At 50.2% G+C, this 17,942-nt stretch overlaps 1 protein-coding gene across 1 annotated transcript in view; it reads right to left on the bottom strand.

Moving 5' to 3' along the window:
• The window catches only part of Bmal1 (basic helix-loop-helix ARNT like 1), a 48,330-nt gene that overhangs the window by 18,981 nt on the left and 11,407 nt on the right, over positions 1-17,942 (bottom strand). The window contains exons 2-9 of the mRNA XM_051149251.1: positions 17,699-17,828; positions 13,334-13,459; positions 11,948-12,100; positions 10,292-10,330; positions 10,005-10,046; positions 8,139-8,296; positions 5,690-5,769; positions 1,063-1,155 (exon numbers count right to left, since the gene is read on the bottom strand). Coding sequence (XP_051005208.1) covers positions 1,063-1,155; positions 5,690-5,769; positions 8,139-8,296; positions 10,005-10,046; positions 10,292-10,330; positions 11,948-12,087 — 552 coding nt within the window. The 5' untranslated portion in view covers positions 12,088-12,100; positions 13,334-13,459; positions 17,699-17,828. The remainder of the gene's footprint in view (positions 1-1,062; positions 1,156-5,689; positions 5,770-8,138; positions 8,297-10,004; positions 10,047-10,291; positions 10,331-11,947; positions 12,101-13,333; positions 13,460-17,698; positions 17,829-17,942) is intronic.

Raw genomic sequence — 17,942 nt, 5'->3', positions numbered from 1 at the left:
GGATTCCCAGCAGACATTAAAAGCAAAACCTACAGAGAGTGATCTACCTTTCACTCTGACATTAAGCCCCTTTGTTCATTTTTGAGGAGATATTGTTTGTTTCGACATAGCATGTCCCTGTGTAGACCCACCATGCCTGGGACTCTATTCAAATTCATGACCTTCCTAAGTGAGCCACCAAGGAGTACTAGGGCAAGTGCCCAACTAGTCAAGTCGTATCTTTGTGTGCCTTTGCCCCTGCTTCTGCACACAGAGTAACAGGCTTCCCTTTATGAGTGCCCAGAGAAGAAAAATAAAAAAGCAAAAACATCTTGGAAAAGCTGAATTTACATAAATTCTCATTTATAGAAATGCCATTTCGATTAAAATCTTCTGCCTACCAGGCTTCCGAGCAACTACCAAGATGTAAATGAGAAAATGAATTAACACATATTCTGAGGACATAATAGGTGAAGTGACTATTCTAGAAGCTTTCATATGTTCCTCTTATTTAATCCCACAAGCAATCCAAAAAAATTGTGTGCGACAGTTAATGTTAACAGACTGTAGAATCCCCTGGGAGATGGGATTCTGGGCGTGCTGGGGGTGGGGCGGGGTGGGGGGTGTCATCTCAATTGCTGTTTGATGTGGCCAGACCCATCCATCCACTCCGCCAGGCATGGTTCCCTGACTGAGATCCTGGACTGCACAGGTAAAGGGAGGAGGGGTGTTGCGGGTTGGGTTTCTAAGATTCTTACTCTGGGGTGTTGAGTTACTGTCTACCTCTCCCTCCCCTTTCAGACAGCTTCGCCCCCCACTCCTAGCCCACAGATGTGGGATCTTCACTTTGTAGCAAGAAGAAAACTTAAGCTGTCCGTTGGGCAGAGTCAGACATTCCAGTTGGGGGAAATACAGGGCACGGTAAGATTCTTCCTAAGTTTAAATGCGTTTCTCTGTTAAGAAGTTAAGAAGTTTTAGAAGAAGGATTTCGTACGTGACCCATAGACTTTAACCCGTCTGAAACACTGGGTGCTGTTCCTAACTACCATGGGGTGCCCACCGCTCCCAGGAGCTCGCCATTACCTGGCTATAGTTGAGGATCTTGAAGACAGACTCAGAGACAAAGAGAATCTTCCCTCGGTCACATCCTACGACAAACAAAAATCCGTCTGCTGCCTAATCAGGAGAAATGGATAATCAATTTATCACAGGTCAGGACACGTGATCTGAAAGTAAATTAGGGTCACACACTGACACCTTCACTGGTGGTGGCAGAGGAGGGTGCCCGGAGCCAGTACTACAAGAGACCCATGAGACTCCCTTCCACATGGCTCTGCGTGCCGTGCCATCCAATGCTCAGAGAGAAAAGGCCACTCAGAGAATCTGTTTCAGAACAAACTCAGCTTAATCTTCTGGTTGTATGACAGGCCAGAAACATTACCTTCCATTGCTCGAATTACAGTCCCTATGTGTTGCCTAAGTTCAGCTCGCAACTTGACACAGCCTAGCACCACCCAGGAAGAGTTTTAAGGAGGAATCATCTAGATCCGATCCGATTGGCCTGTGGGCATTTCTGTGGTGGACTGTCCTGACTCTTACTTGGTGCAGGAGGACTCAGCCAAGTGTGAGCAGCACCGCTCCCTCAACAGTGTAAGAGAGGAGCAAAGCTGAGAGGAAGCGGGCACATGAGCACGCATCTCGACGGCAGATGTGTCTGCTGGACTTCCCTGTCATGATGGCCGTGTGAGCCATGCAAGCCCGTGCTCATATATGTTGTTTCTTGCCAGGGTATTTTAACACAGAGACAGAAATGAAACCCGAGCAACCACTGTGGAGAACACAGAACCTGAGTCTGCGAGGACCGGTTAGATCAGAATTCTGTCTTTGGTACCTCAGCCGCCATCTGTCCTGAATTTAAACACCCTCATTTATCGGGACGGCTCCAGGCCTTCCAGCTTTACTGTCTAGAGTGGGGTCACGTTGGCTTTTTCACTTTTGCTGATGGCCTGACAGGAAGGTGGGTCACTTGTGTTCCTTTAAACAGCTCCCTCACCCAACACACAAGCTGCCAATGTCCTCAGGTTCAGGAAATACTGCCCTCAACCATTTACTTCTTCATGCAAGCTAAGCTATCTGTGCTGTAAGAGAAACAAAGCAATAGTGGTGATGAGACGCTCGCCTGGCAGGCTCAAGGCCCTGGGTTCAAGTAGCACTTCCTCAGGAGTGGGGGGGGTGGAGGTGGGGGGGGGGAGGGACTGCCTCAGCACACCTTTAATCCCAGCAGAGGCAGGAGGATCTCAGTGAGTTTGAGGCCAGCCTGGCCTACAGAACAAGTTTCAGGACAGCCAAGGCTACACAGAGAAACCCTATCCCCCGCCGCTCCCCCCTCCCCCCGGAAAACAACAACAACAAAGCCTCCTGAAATTCTTCATACCCTTTCTTCAGTTTAAGTGCAGGTGAGCACTAACGTGCCAACAAGGACTAGGTCAGAGACATGTGGTGGAGAGACTGGAGCAGACAGGCGACAGGGAGGGTGGGGTTCGCTGGCTGTGGCCGCACACGTCGGACAGGCGACAGAGAGGGTGGGGTTCGCTGCCTGTGGCTGCACACGTCGGAATCCTACCACTGACTTTCTAGGATCGGCCAGCCTTGTTGGCGATGTGGTAGCGGTGCTCCCACATTTACTTGGTCTTAAGACTCTGCTCCCTGGGTCTGGAGAGAGTCTGAAAGCCAGGCATGGTGGCTCAGGTCCGGAATCCCCGTACCCAGGAGACTGAGGCCTAAGCGGACTGCAAGAATTTGAGGTCAGCCTGGGTTACACAGCGAGTTCCAGGCCAGCCTGAGCTAGGATAAAACCCTTAGTAAAGGCACACAGGAAAGACAGCTTGCACCGGTCACAGGAAGAGAACAGGGATCAACTGCTAATTACTGTAACATTTGTGAGCCTTTGACAAATTCTTAAAAAAAAAGTCTGTCCTTTTTACAAAGAAGACCTTTTGGAATATAGTTTAATTCAAAGAACTGGGGCATGAATTCAAGTCCCCGAATGTAAAAGGCCAACACAGGCAACCGTCCTAGGATGGAAAAGGTGAGCACAAGGTAGGCAGAATCATTCAATATGAGAAGCTGTCAAGCCACCAGCCACAGGACGGAAGCTCAGGTCCCTCAGCTGGCAGGGTGAAGGATGACAGCGTGGGGGAAGTAGCCTTCCTGGCACCATCTGCTGGGAGCCTCATTATGTCAAAAAATGGATATTAATAACTTCCTCATTTGCCTTGCAGACAGTCCCATCTCACAGGAGAAGTGCTTTCAGGGTTTTCACTAAGGTGGTAATGTGGCAAGAAAGGTGCCTGGGAAGAAAGGGACTTGACAGCCTGCTGGGAATGCTGGGCAGAGTCAGGCTTGACCCTGTCTGTGGCTTGAGCAAAGTGTGGCAGAAGCAACATGGATGCGGTCAGCACTGCAGGCTCCAAACGGTGCTGCACTCTGTAAAGCAGACAGCCAAGCAAAGGAGCTGGGCCCGGGGGACAGCTGGGAGCACAGCTTTGTGAGAACACTGTCAGTATCGAAGGCCAGGCGGACAGCCAGACTGGCCCCTTTTCAGGGGACACGGTTGCTAGTAAGCAAGTGATGGGACAGAGTCAGTCTAGAGTTCAAACTGCAGGCAAGTATCTGGACCTCATACGCTGGTCGGGTCAACTGACCCGCACACTTTGTTGAGAGATTCTAAAAGGCAGGCATGGTGGCCCAGGTCTAGAATCCCAGCACCCAGGACACTGAGGCCTAAGAGGACTACAGGTATTTGAGGTCAGCCTGTGCTACATAGGGAGTTCCAGGACAGCCTGGGCTAGAATAAAGACCCTTAGTAAAGGCACATGGGAAAGACAGATTGCACTGGTCACAGAGGGTCGAAGACCACTGTTAATTTACTGTAGCATTGTCTGAATCAGCCCAGACATTGATTGAGAAACGCATAGAATGGATAAAGGGGGAAAGTGTGTGTGTGTGTGTGTGTGTGTGTGTGCGCGCGCGCGCGCGTGTGTGTGTGTGTGTGTGTGTGTGTGTGTGTGTGTGTGTGTGCGCGCGTGCGTGTGTGTGTGTGTGTTTGTGTACATGTCTCATAATGGAATCTTTTATTCAGCTGTAAAGAGACTAAAATTAAGTCATTATTAGGACCAGACTAAAAAAGACAAATATGTTTTCTCTCCTACATGGAATACAGATTTAAAATACATAGACATGTCTACGTGTATAGATGGCATGAAAGTAAAAGATGGAGAAAGGATCTAGTGAGAAACGGGGGGATAAGGCTCCTATTACCCTGCCCACTGAAAACTAAAATAACATAAATATCGTGTGAGTGGAATCTGCCATCTGTTGATGCAAGGTCTTAGCAAGTGCATACCAGGATTGGGCATCAGGTCACAGCCAGCAACATGTTGGAGAAGCAGGATAAGTTAACATGGACGTCTACTGACTACTCAGACCTAGCACAGCCTCTGCTATATGGACCAAATCAGCCAGTGTGCTCACTTAGCCAACTGTGCGAGCAAAGAGGGAGAGCTTGGACCCTGCAGATGTCCAGAGCCACCTCAGCAACCCCACAGGGCCACTCACAACCAGTCGCACGAGACACGGAATCCTGTCTACCATCAGGTCTGTTCCCTGCAGTGGAAACCTTCTGACTCAAGCAGCGCACCCTGAGCCGACAGGCCAGTACAACGTGCCTGGCAGCAAGGTGGACAGAAAAGCGGTGTGAGCTGTCCTGAGCGTTGAGAACTTCAGCTGCAGCCCTACAGGCAGGCGAGGTTGGCCCTGGTTGTGTGGGGGTAAGGGTGGGTATTCTAACTCTTATTTCCAGTTTTCTATTTTCTCTGTTTATACCGTGCTTCTGGGTGCAGTTTTTTCTCTTTCGGTTTCTTAGTTCTTCTTACTCTGCCCAGTAGCATGGAAGCTACAAGTTCCTGTGGTGCCAGCCCGGCTGGCTCTCTGCAGAGAGCTATGCAGACAGAGAGCACAGGCCAAGCAGGTGGGAGCACAGCCCTTCGTGCCTCCTCCTCGGCAGCTTTGGTGTCTGGATGGGCGCTGGTGTGAAGATGTAGCTGGAGCCTCTGTGCCAACGGTTAGGTTCTCACCCACTGCTGGAATCGACCCCCTCTGATTCTTAGCTCATCACCCTCCTTTTTAATGAATTTATTTTATTTTATATGTATGAGGGTTGTGTGTGTGTGTGTGTGTGTGTGTGTGTGTGTGTGTGTGTGTGTGTGTGTGTGTGTGTTGTGTACCATGTGTGCCTGGTGTCTGGGGAGGCCAGAAGAGAACATCAGATCCCTTGGGATAACAGATGGTTGTCAACTGCCATGTGAGTGCTGGGAATCAAACCTGGGTCTTCTACAACAAACAAATGCTCTTGAACCACTGAGCCATCTCTCCAGCCCCTCAACCCCACTTTTAACAAAATCCTTTTCTGGCTTACACTCACACGACCACAGACATTCCCTTCTTTGCCTAAGTGAGGTGACATGACAGGTAGGTGGCTAGTTTCATGAAAGGAATGTGAAATATATCTAAAAACAAGATAAAGTGGGGGGGGGGCAGAGGAGAGAGGAAGTGGGCCCAGGAAACATCAGTGTTGAGGTGCAGGCTCCCTCAAGCTGTACTTTCTAAGAAGGCAATGTTGTGTAAAGGGATCCCCGTGACTGCCACATACCCTGAGAATGAGGTGTTTCAGTTCATCATCGGATAGAAATGTTGGCTTGTAGTTTGCTTCTGTGTATGGGTTCGTGGCACCTTAGGAAGAAAAAGAAAGAGTCTGTAGATTCTTCTACTTGGGCAGTTCATGTGCTCCCCTGCCTGCAATCTGGGCTGAACCTAGCCCTGGGAGCCAGCTCTCCCTACCCCCTCCCTACCCCTGGGAGCCAGCTCTCCCTACCCCCTTTCCCCACCTTCCCCAAAACATGATGGATTTGGCTTGAGACAGTATCCTCTGGTGTCAAAGAAGACTCTCATTGAAAAGAGAACACTGCTGTGCACGAAAGACTCTCAGTTTCTGGAAAACAGCCATGATGGCTCACACCTTCAACCCCAGCATTCAGGAGACAGAGATAGGCAGATCTCCGAGATTGAGGTCAGCCTGGTCTACATAGTGAGTTTTCAGCTAGCCAGAGCTACACAGTGAGACTCTGTCTTAAAAAAAACAAAAACAAACAAACAAAACCCCACAAAAAAAAGCACAGCTCTAGAGCCTCCCAGGAAGGTTCCGAGGACCAGCACGAACAGGCCGTCCCCATTCTGTCACCACTTCACGGGTTCAGAGAAATCGTTTAAGATGGCAGGTCCTGGGTCCACATCCCTGGGCAGGTTAATACGCTTGGCAACCAGGGGGACAGGTCACTCTCATACACACAGCTCAACCCCAGGGCTAAGGGGACCAGACTTAAAAGGCTCTTGATCTGAAATTCTCCAAAGCAATAGCTCAGCAAAGCTAAGTGCCAGCTGCGAATGAATGGAGCACACAGAGTGGTCCAGAGAAGGGCTCTGATGAAGCCCACCTGTAATAAACCAGGCACCATGGGGAAGGATGCCCTTAATGTCAACTAGTAATTCCCTTGAAATTTCCATCCAATTTGTTAACTTTTTTTACTTTTTTTTTTTAATTTTTAATTTATTCACTTTATGTCCCGATTTCCCCCTCCCTCATCTCCCAACCTCTAGTCCTCAGAAAGAGGGAGCCCTCCTCCCCTATCATCTGACTCCAGCCTATCAAGCCTCATCTGGAGAGCCTGTATCCCCTTCCTCTGTGACCTAGTGAGGCTGCCCCGCCAGGGGAAAGTGCTCTACAAGTGGGCACTAGAGTCCATGTCAGAGGCATCCCCCCTCCCCGTATTGCGGGACCCACAAGGAGACTGTGCTGCCTGCCTGTTGACTACATCTGAGCAGGGGGTCTAGGTCCTCACTGCGCATCAGTTTCTGCAGCACCTCCACCCCCCCACTCCCTCCCACTTCCCCACCCCACCCCAGCCGCAGATCTGTTGGCTCCACTGGTCTCCTTGTGGAGCTCCTGTCCCCTCCAGGTCCTTCTATTCCCCAACTCTTCCATTAGACTCCCTGCGCTCCACTCCAAAGTCTGGCTGTGAGTCTCTGCATCTGCTTTGATCCCCCGCTGGGTGGAGTCTTTCAGAGGACATCTATGAACCTGCTAACAAGCAATTAACTATAACCCATCTCTTCTTCACCAACGTCACGTTTCCAATGCCATGCTTCAAGTGCGAGCTTCAGCATTTCTATATTTCTGAATAGGGATCAAAAGTCAGAACAAGAGCAACTTCTTATTTCTAGTGGCCTTACACAGCTACAGGTGTAGCCTCTCACCATGCAGGCCACATGGGGGCCAAGCTCCCTGCCCAATTTTGTCCTAACGCCCAAGACTCCCTGGAAAATTCCAGGAACGACATTCACCAGAATGGGTGACATATTTAGATTCCTCCTGCAGTTCTGCTAAGTTGCTTCCACTTTCCTGCCTCTGTTTTCTCACCCTCCCCACACTTAGGAAAGAAGGAAAATACTGCCTCCCTCACAAAGAGTCAATCTAGTTCGGGAAAATTCCAAGAAGATGAAAATATCATCAATGTTCACTTCTGATGATAAAAACTATCTACCTGTGACTCACTCATCAGAGGAATCAGGACAAGTTTCCTCTTAAGTCAGAGGCTCTTCCCTGCCTTGCCATGTGCTCCTACAGTTCTGATTTTGGTCACTGTAAGGGGTGGGATCAAGACACAGAGGTGACAGTGAGAGGTGTCCTCCCTGGTAGGCAGGAAGCCAGGTGTGTACGGACAGAGGGATCTGAGCTCACATGCTTATGTGCTCTGGGGAGATATGGGTACAAATTACATCTTAATACCCACCTATTAGATCACATTAACCACATTAATTATGAGACTGGCACGCTGCCTACTGTGCTAACAAGGCACCTTAATCACATTAATTAACTGACCACATTAATCACTTGATTTGGTCCCTTATCTGACACTGATGTACAGGTGTATCTCTTAGGGTTACATGTGGAATGAAATCACCACTTGTGTCAGGGGCAGTGCAGGCATTTGTGGTCACATCTGCAGGTGGCGGCATGGAGACAGTAAGGCCTGAGACCTCACCTCTCAATGTTTTCATGTGCTGAACAGCCATCCTCAGCACGGTGAGCTTGTCTAGCTTCCTGGACATGGCGTTGCATGTTGGCACCAAGGAAGCCAGCTCATCGATGAAACTGTTCATTTTGTCCCGACGTCTCTTTTCGATCTGGCTGTGGGCCTCCCTGGGCATGGGAAGGAGAAGGGTTTCACCTGAGACATGGCCAGCACTGAGGAGCACTGACAAAAACAGGAGCTGCGGCCGCATCTGACATTCTCTGACATGGAACATCTCTCTGTAGAACGCTGCAAATTAGACTTTCGGGGTTTTTTGTTTGTTTGTTTGTTTTTTGTTTTGTTTTGTTTTAAAGGTAGAGTTTCTCTATGTAGCACTGGCTGTCCTAAATTTGCTTTGTAGACCAGGCTGGCCTCGAACTCACAGAGATCCACCTACCTCTGTCTCTTGAATGCTGGGATTACAGGTGTGCGCCACCACGCCAGGCTAGACCTTCTTCTTCTTCTTCTTTTTTTTTTTTGAGACAGGGTTTCTCTATGTAGCCTTGACCATCCTGGACTCTCTTTGTAGACCAGGCTGGCCTCGACTCACAAAGATCCACCTGCCTCTGCCTCCCTGAGTGCTGGGATTAAAGGCGTGTGCGCCACCACATTCTGCTTCAAATTAGACTTTTATCTCATCCCCAAATGGTTTCATTAATAACTCAGAATTAGGTAGTTGATTTGGTTTTTTTTCATTTATTTGTTTTTAATGCTTACTCCATCTTTTAATTATGTGTGTGTGTGTGCATGTGTGTGTGAGTGAGTGTGTGTGTGTGCACCCTGTCTCAAAAAACCAAAAAAAAGAAAAGAAAAACTTATGACAACTGTCATTTTAGAACAAACTAAATTGTCTGTTGAATATTTTTCCTCATTGTTCTTTTCTTTAGATTCTGCATGGCCAGGCTTTGGGGTGGTGATGGGAGGAGGAAGAGGGGAGCTAGGAGGTTCTGCATAGCCAAGTACCCAGGTCCCACAGCAAGGGCCTCTGCAGCCTGTGAGCAGCCCAGCGTGTGGCCTGCTGAGGCCATCACCTGGTCTAGTGGAAGTAATTAGCACTAACACCTCTTGGATCAAGCAGGACCTGCCTGGGTGTGACAGATTCTTGGTCTCTTCCTGAGCTTCCTTAGGATGATGTCATATCATACTCCACCCCTGGACTGGCTGCCTGTTTAGGCAGAAGGACACTCCCCTATAAGATCTCCTTGACAGATGTGCACTTGATGTTTTCTGACTATAAGGGAGCATCACCAATGGAGAAGTAGGCACGGAACCACAGAGCCACCTGCATAGGCTGGCCTGCAAGGGAGAAGCTACAAGTCTCAGGTCAGCCAGTGTCTGCAGCTTGCTGGTTCTTTGTGCCATGATACAACCTCAACTCACCCCAGGAGTGATGGCGGGGAAGCATGGAGACCCAACAGCAAGTGTGACTGGGACAAGAAGGACCAAGTTGGATCTCTAGGGAGCAGGTGTGCCCAAGATCTGGCCTTCAGATGCTCCCTGTAGCACAATAAAGGCCCCCGTCAGAGGTGAGGCCCTGCCTTGGAACGGCATCTCAACCGATGTCTTCTGGAGGACCAATGGGTACCGAAGAGGCCGTCTGGGAAGGCTGGGGAGAACAGCCTGGAATGCCTTCCTGCTACCTTCACGGCTTCCTCCAGGTTAGATGTGCAACAAGTCAAGGCTAGTTCAATATAGGAGGAGCTTAAAGAGGCTGGAACCTGCAGCCTCATCCTTAGTCCCTGAGGTGCCTGAGAGAAACGCCACAGACTGGGAACAGCACATGGCGCCTTCTTGGCTGCTCGCCAAGCAACTGAAAGTAGACTGTTTAGCGCTTACCGTGCATTCTTGATCCTCCCCTGGTGTTCTGCATAGTCTAACCTGGAGGGGAGGGCAAGAGAGACAGCTCAGTCTCCTGGATATGGCTGGCAGAGTTACATGTTTCTGTTTTCTCCCCGCCAGACCCCTGCTGCCTCTCTACAGACACACAAGGCTTCTTGGTTAGTAGCCATGCTAGACACTGGGGGGGGGGGGGGTGCAGGGGAGGGACAGTCCTGAGCCTGCATTCAGTGTACAAAGAGAATGGCCGCAAGATGGCTGAAGTTCAAATCACTAGGGTATGGTACCTTCCGTGAGGGTCATCTTTGTCTGTGTCCATACTTTCTCTGCAAAAACAAGAGGAGATGACCGCATGTTAATACAGGTGTGCGGCGTCAACTTCTTATCATACAGCAGGCTTTCATTTATCCAGAAAGCTCAAACAACTGTGATACAGAAAAGGATGTGTAACAGGAACCCGAGCAAGCACAAGCAAGTAGGCCCTGCTATAAAGCCTCCCTGGCATTCCACAGTGCCCAGCAAAGTTATCAACGGGCTCCACGGTGTGCATGTTAAATAAAACTAGCTCACAGTGTGCTGGTTTGAGAGTTGGGACTCCACAGTGTTTACAGAGACTTAGTTAACCACAGTAGCCAGACATTTGTGTCATCTCATTCCTTGGTTGTTCCGGATAGATGAAACATAAAGCTTACTCCATTTCAAAGCACACCAAACACCAAGGACACCAGTGCATGTGTCTGTCTATTTGGGGAGGGGGGGGAACGGGACAGTTAAGTGAGGAGGGGCTAAGGAAAGCACTGACAATAAAGAACAGAGGTGGGGGCACGGGGCAGGGAGCAACTTGAAGGCGTTGCCACTGCAGGCTGCTCCTAAACCAATCCGGCAGCCCCAGGCTCACAAGAAAGCCCGTCTGCTTTTCGTAGACCCCAGAAAACCCGTGTTTATAGTATTTAGCGGTTCAGTAAACACAGACTGAAATCCCCAGAGGAAAGCATTCTAGTCTCTCCTTAGGGTCAGCTCACTCCCTTGTCCAACCCAAACACTCATCAGGAAGGTACTGACTGACTCCTGAACGTCTCTTAGAGGGACTCAGTGTCTCCACTGCCATTTGCCCAAGACAAAGCTTTACAAAAAACGCCCTGGTCTGTGTCGGGGAGTAAGCCCTACGGCAGAAGCCTCGGGTCCTCGCACCCACTCTCCATGCCCTGGCGGTGACTCTTTCCATGATCTGGGATGACTTACACACTAACCACAGCACCTCCTAGGGGGCGTCTGAGCTCCAGTCTCTGTGTTCCTCAAGTCCCACCTGGGGGCTTCAGCAGAGAGGACACCTGCTGGGGGCGGGGGAGGGGCATGCTACCTCCTCGGAGACTTCACACTCAGCTCAACAAAAGAAAAGCTCTTCAACAGACTGTCCCCAGCTGACTCAGCGAAATAAAACCTGCCTCTGACTGTTCATTCTATGGGGCAGGAAAGTGGGTGGTGAGCAGAAAAATGTACTGACTCTTATAAGAAAAGTCACCAAGTCTAAAGAGAGGCAGAAACACTACCTAACAACACAGCTGCATGCTAAGTTAAACAGTGTGGCTGTCCCTAGGCTGTCAGCACGCTCACTCCTAGTCCTCCAGACCCTGTCTTCTTCCTCAACCTGTGTGGTGCTCCCTGACAACCGCCTTCCCAGACCGAGTTCTCCGACTCAGGACTCGGCTTTAAGACTGTTCCTTCCCCCCATGACACGGAACACCCTGGGGACAGTAGGTGGCACAAACACCTCAGCGGTGCTACTGGTCTTCTCTGCTAGTCATCTACGAGCAGATGAAGCCGAACTCAAGCGCACGGCCCTCGGAGAGAATCTTAGCTTTCCACCTCCGGGAACAACGGCAGCTGTGGCCAGGGGCTCCGTGCCCATGCACTGACATGAGCGAATGTCCCAGGGGCCTTACTGGTAGTCGGTGGCGCTGCCTTTCCTCTTGCGGTTACAGTCCACAGCACTGGTGCCCAGGGAGCTGGAGAGCAGGTCAGTGGGGCCCGGAGACATGAAGTCGCTGATTGTTGACGAAATGTCCATCCTCTGGTCCGCCATTGGAAGGAAAGTGCTAAAGGATGACAGGAGAAGGGTTTTCTTTTCTTTTTTTAAAAGATTTGTTTATTTATTATTTATTTGGTATTCTGCTTGCATGCATGCCTGCAGGCCAGAAGAGGGCACGAGATCCCATTATGGATGGTTGTGAGCCACCATGTGGTTGCTAGGAATTGAACTCAGGACCTTAGGAAGAGCACACAGTGCTCTTAACCTCTGAGGCATCTCTCCAGCCCCAGAACGTTTTTCCTTTTAAACACTTTACTTGTAAAGATTTTAAAATTTCAATTATGTGTATGTGTGTGGATACATGGACATGAATATGGTGCCTGTGGAACCATGAGGCATCCAGTCCTCCCAGAGCTGCGGGTACAGCAGTTGCCAGCTGCCCAGCGTGGGTGTTGGGAACTGAATCTGGTCCTCTAGAAGGGCAGCAGTAGCCATCTCCGTAGCTCTGGGAGAGTTGCTTCAATACGCTCTTCTGTGGTATGCAGGGCCCGGGTGGCACTGATGACATGGGTGTGTCACTGCAGTAGCATGCTCATCCAGCAGCCCGGAAGAGGCAGGCAGGGTAGTGGGGAAAGCATTGCACTGGCTGGGAGGGTTTGATTTTGTCATCTGTGAAGACACTACATCTCTGTGCGAGTATCTCTGTGCCCAGGGGCCTTACTGGTTTCTTCTAGGACCTACCCTGGGGAGAATGAGCCAGCCTGAGACTTGGTGAGGTGACCCAAGGTCCCTCATGGACTCAGACACAGGCACCTTCATCTCCTTCTGATCAGTAATTACACAATCCATGAAAGAAACATGATCACAGGCCTTTTGTGTGTTTGTGCATTTGTTATGATTTTTGTTAAAATAAAATGGAAAAGCACAAAATATAAGAGGTGTACAGATAGCTGGGCATGGCGGCTCACAGATCTCTTGGGGGTTGGAAGCAGGGCGATCAAGAGTTGAAGACTAGCCTGGGCTACATTAGTTAAGGCATAGCCTTGACTACCATTCCTCCCCAGAAGTAAAGTCCTACTGCAGAGTTAAGATACTGTGGTTTCTCTCTCTCTTCCCCATCAGCAAGGTCTGCGCAGTCTTCTCTAACCCGCCCTGCCCCCCCACCCCTTTGTTGTCAGCATCTGCTAGCGTAATTAGTGAAGACACTACAAATGAAAGTACAAGCCATTTTCCAAATTCATATTTTATACACAGTGTAAGCTGGTTCAAAAGGAAAAAAAAAAAAGCCATAAATAAGTACCTTGCAAGGGACTTTAACTCCAAGCCCTGGTGAAGAGGGGTTGCCCAGTGGGCCGCCAAGGGCTCCAAGGTCCACAGGATTTGACCGGGGCTGTCACTCCCACCCTCTGGACCCAAGTTCCCACATCTGCAAAGCAAGAGTGTGGAGGTGAGCACTGCTTCCCAAACACACTCTTCTGCCCTCAGGCTAGTGACCAGCCCCTCCTAGCAGGCCAGCGCCAACTTTTACACACGTTCTGTCTCTCTGTCTCTGTCTGTGTCACCCCCACCTCCTGGAAGCTACCCCATTATGCAGGTGTCTCCATTTGTTACCTCTTAGAATTATTTTTGGGAGGAGGACAGCTAGTGGGCAGCTTTGGTCATTTCTGTCCCCCAAAGAGCCCATGTCAGTCTCAAAGGGAGACCTCGCTGTCTCACACCACTTTCCTTTACTTATTACGGGCACTTGCTTCTCCTCTGTAGCATCTGTCTCCCCTCCCCTGGAGTCTGTCTGTATTCAGTCCTCATTTCTCCCAACGTTCACCTGTGCGCTTGAGAAAAAATACACTTCAGGGCTGCCAGCCTTCCTTCACACCCCTGGCCAGAACTGTCCCTCCTGCTCTCGGGGACTTCCTGTTGTCTCTCCTGCCCAACTTCCAACATCCCCCTCACTCTCACTTTAGGTGATAATTTTTCTCCTTTCTCTCTCTCCTTCCCACACCGCCCTCACCCCAGTACTGGAGTCTGAAGCCAAAACTTCAAGCATGCTGCCAAATGCCCTACCGCGGAGCCACACCACCAGCCCTGCTAGCTCAGCTGCTGTAACTCACAGGGTGGCTAACCCACGCAGGTGCTGCAGCTGAGGAGCCCCACACCCGAAGGCCTGCCATGTCGTTCCAGGGCCCCTCCCCCGGCCCCATGCAACACCGTCCGCATCCCCACACCAGCGGGGCATTCTCATCTGATGAACATCAGCCATAGAACTACATCTTGGAGTGGAAAACCCACAACACATTGTTTCTTCCGCCTCATGCGGGTACTGAAACCAGCAAGGCCTCCGCTTGCTGGGCGAGTGTTCTGACTTAGTACTGTGCCATCCCCCATGCCAAGTAGACTGTTTGGGATACCGTCTTCCTACTGTCCCATTTTCTGTCTTCAGCTTTTTCTTGGTTTCTCCATATAATCTAACTCAGGTCAAGATTTTTTTAAATTTCCATTTAACTTTACTTCATTTAATATAGGTGGGTATTTTGCTTGTATGTATGTGTATATACCCACTTATGTACCTGGTGCTAACGGATGCCAGAAAGGGGCACCAGATCTCCTGGGTCTGGAGTCACGGAGGTTGAGAGCCACAGTGTGGCCGCTGGGAATTGAACTCTAGCTCTCTGGAAGGGCAGACAGTGCTCTTAACTTCTGAGCCATCTCTCCAGCTTACAGGTTAGGCTTTATCCCTTTACAATGCCATCATAACACTGGCTGCCCACTAGAGCACACGGCCACCAATGGCTCCTTCCGGGCTACTGTCTCTGGCTTGGAGAAGCTATTTTCCCATAATTCTTCATTTGGTGGAGCCGGTCCTTTTTTTTCTCAACCTGGCTCTTCATCTCCTTCGCCTCTATACTAAGAGCCCCATGGGTGTTTAGGGGCCTTTCCTGTCCACACTCAATCCCTAGAAGCTCTTACTTTGATCGTCTCAAATGCCACCCATCCTGTGATAACCCCAAGCTCCTCTCTCCAGCCTGGCTGTCTCCTGAACTCTAGACTTGTACAACCACCCATATCCCCCGCATCTTCACCTGAGTGCGTGACAGAGACTCCATATTGATACATTTGGTTTCCCTTCCAGCAAGCCTCTCATGCCTCCCTAAGTAGTCAAGTGGCCTCCATCCTTCTGACTCCCAGGCTCTGAGCCAAGACGCTACCTGAGCCCTCCATTTGTCTTCTCACTGGCACAGGACTAAAAACACAGAGCAGTACACTGCTAAATCTCACTTCCTTGGTGCCGTTTCTACTGACATTCTGCTCGATACCTCTGTTTAAGATTTTCTAATCCGTATTTCCCCTGTAACGACCTGCCCTCCCTGTGAGGCACTGAGCACTGGAGAGTAGGGGTGCCGCTCTACTGACTGCCCACCGCTTGGTGTGCAGAGCTCTTACAAAACTCATTTTCTAAACAACACAATACAAATATTCTCCTTTATGCCAATATTTTGTAGCTTTTAATTATTTTATTTTATTGGTTTCTCTAGACAGTTTCTCTGTGTAGCCTTGGCTGTCCTAGACTCACTCTATAGACCAGGCTGGCCTCAAACTAACAGAGATCTGCCTGCCTCTGCCTCTCAAGTGCTGGGATTAAAGGCATGTGCCACCATGCCCGGCTATTTACTTAGTTTTGAGACAGGATCTTGACGCACAGCCCATGCTGGCCTGGAACTCACTGTGTAGCCCAGGCTGGCCTGAAACTCATTGTGTGGCCCAGGCTGGCCTGGAACTCACTGTGTAGCCCAGGCTGGCCTGAAACTCACTGTGTGGCCCAGGCTGGCCTGAAACTCATTGTGTGGCCCAGGCTGGCCTGAAACTCACTGTGTGGCCCAGGCTGGCCTGAAACTCATTGTGTGGCCCAGGCTGGCCTGGAACTCACTGTGTAGCCCAGGCTGGCCTGGAACTCACTGTGTAGCCCAGGCTGGCCTGGAACTCATTGTGTGGCCCAGGCTGGCCTCACACAGTGACCCACATACTTGAGCTTCCCAGTGATAGGGTGATAAGCATGAGCCACCGTACTGGCTTGCACTTTAATGTTCCTCTTGTGTACGCGTGTGCACCTGTGTAGATACGGATGTTCATGCAAGCACAAGTGCAGAGGGTGGGGCTGGCATCGGGTGTCCTCTCCAATCACTGCTCATTGCTTGAGACAGGGTCTCTTACTGAACTCAGAGCTCATAGACTGGGCTAGACTGGCTGCTGGCAAATGCCAGGGATCTACCTGCGTCTACTTCTGCAGCACTGGATTCTAAGTGCATGCCTCTGTACTCAGCTGTAATTTGTTTCTCTCCCTCCCTCCCTCCCTCTTTCTCTTTCTAAGATTTATTTATCATTGTATATACAGTATTATGCCTGCATGTACACCTGCAGGCCAGAAGAGGGCACCAGATCACGTTATGGATGGCTGTGAGCCACCATGTGGTTGCCAGGAATTGAACTCAGGACCTCTGGAAGGGCAGTCAGTGCTCTTGACCTCAGCCATCTCTCCAGACCCCTTAAGTTGTTTTTCAAGGTCTATTCATTTTATGTATATGGATGCTTTCGCCTATACGTGTGTGTATACGCACTACGAGTGGCTGGTACCCCTGGAGGTCAGAAGGCAGCCCTGGATCCGCTGGAACGAGTTACAGAAGGTTGTGAGCCGCCATGTGGGTGGTAGGAATTGAAGCCAGGTCCTCCAGAAGAGCAGCCACGGCTCTAAAACACTGAGCCACTGCTCCACACCCCCTTTTAAACATTTTAAATGATATGTGTGCACGTATCTGTGTACATGTGCAGGTGCCCACAGAGACCAGATGCATTGAATTCTCTAAAGCTAGAGTCAGAGGTGGTTCTGAGCCACGCAAGGCGGGTCTGGGAACCGAACTCAGGACTCATGTAAGAGTAGCATGTGCTCCTTGCTGCTGAGTCAATCTCCAGCCTCCATGCCCAGCCTTTTATGTGAGTCCTAGGATCACACTCTCATGCTTGCCTGGCTAGCCCCGCGTGAGCTGAGCCTTCTCTCTAGACCCCACATTTATTTATTTATTTATTTATTTATTTATTTATTTATTTATTTACAGATCTAATCCTTCTGGCAATTGTTCTGATAGACCATTTAGGCTAGACAATTCTCATGTCCCTGGAGTGGGTGCACAACACCCAGAACTGCTTCTCAAGCCACACTTCCTGTTACCGAACACCTAACGTGGCTCCTCTGCTGACCCTCCACGTCCAGGACTCCCATCCGCCCCCAGCCCCCAATCTGGTTCCTTTAAATCTACTCTCACACGATTCTTATGAGGGTGGCTTCAGAGACCATCCCCATACACAGCAGAACAAATTCTTTCCCTTTATTACTGTCAACGTTCAGAACTGCTTTGGCTATTGTGACTCGATCTTTAGGGAATATATTACAAAAGTCGCAGTGGGTGGCCACTGCTGATGTTCGCCCCAACCTTCAGAGAAGCAGGGAAGAGGCTGAGCACACACCCTGTCCTCCAGGTCTTGGTGGTCTGTAGATCCTTGGCCCCTTGCACATGTCAGACCTGAGGTGCCACCAGTATCTGCCACTCAACAACCGAAGGCCAACAACAGCCATCACCTGCCAGGGGCTTGGGGGGGGGGGGGACTTATTTATTACCTGAAGTTACAGTTCCCAGGCTTCGATCCAGTGTGGGAGGTGCAGGGGACTACACTGCACCTGCTGGTCACCTCAGAGTGATGTTCATGTTTTGTAACTGTCCCCCAGGCAGTCAGCTTCTTCCAGAATCCTACAGTGGAGACCGGAGGGAAGAAACCCCGAGAGTTAGACAGGACAAACATGTCTGGGAGTCTCCTGTGAACTGGGGGGACTGGGGATTGAGAGAGCTCCTGGCTCATGAGGG

This window comes from Acomys russatus, chromosome 7 (assembly GCF_903995435.1).
Source record: "Acomys russatus chromosome 7, mAcoRus1.1, whole genome shotgun sequence".
NCBI classification, from domain to species: domain Eukaryota; kingdom Metazoa; phylum Chordata; class Mammalia; order Rodentia; family Muridae; genus Acomys; species Acomys russatus.
The sequence above is the reverse complement of the archived record's forward strand: the minus strand, read 5'-3'. Positions and strand labels throughout refer to the sequence as shown.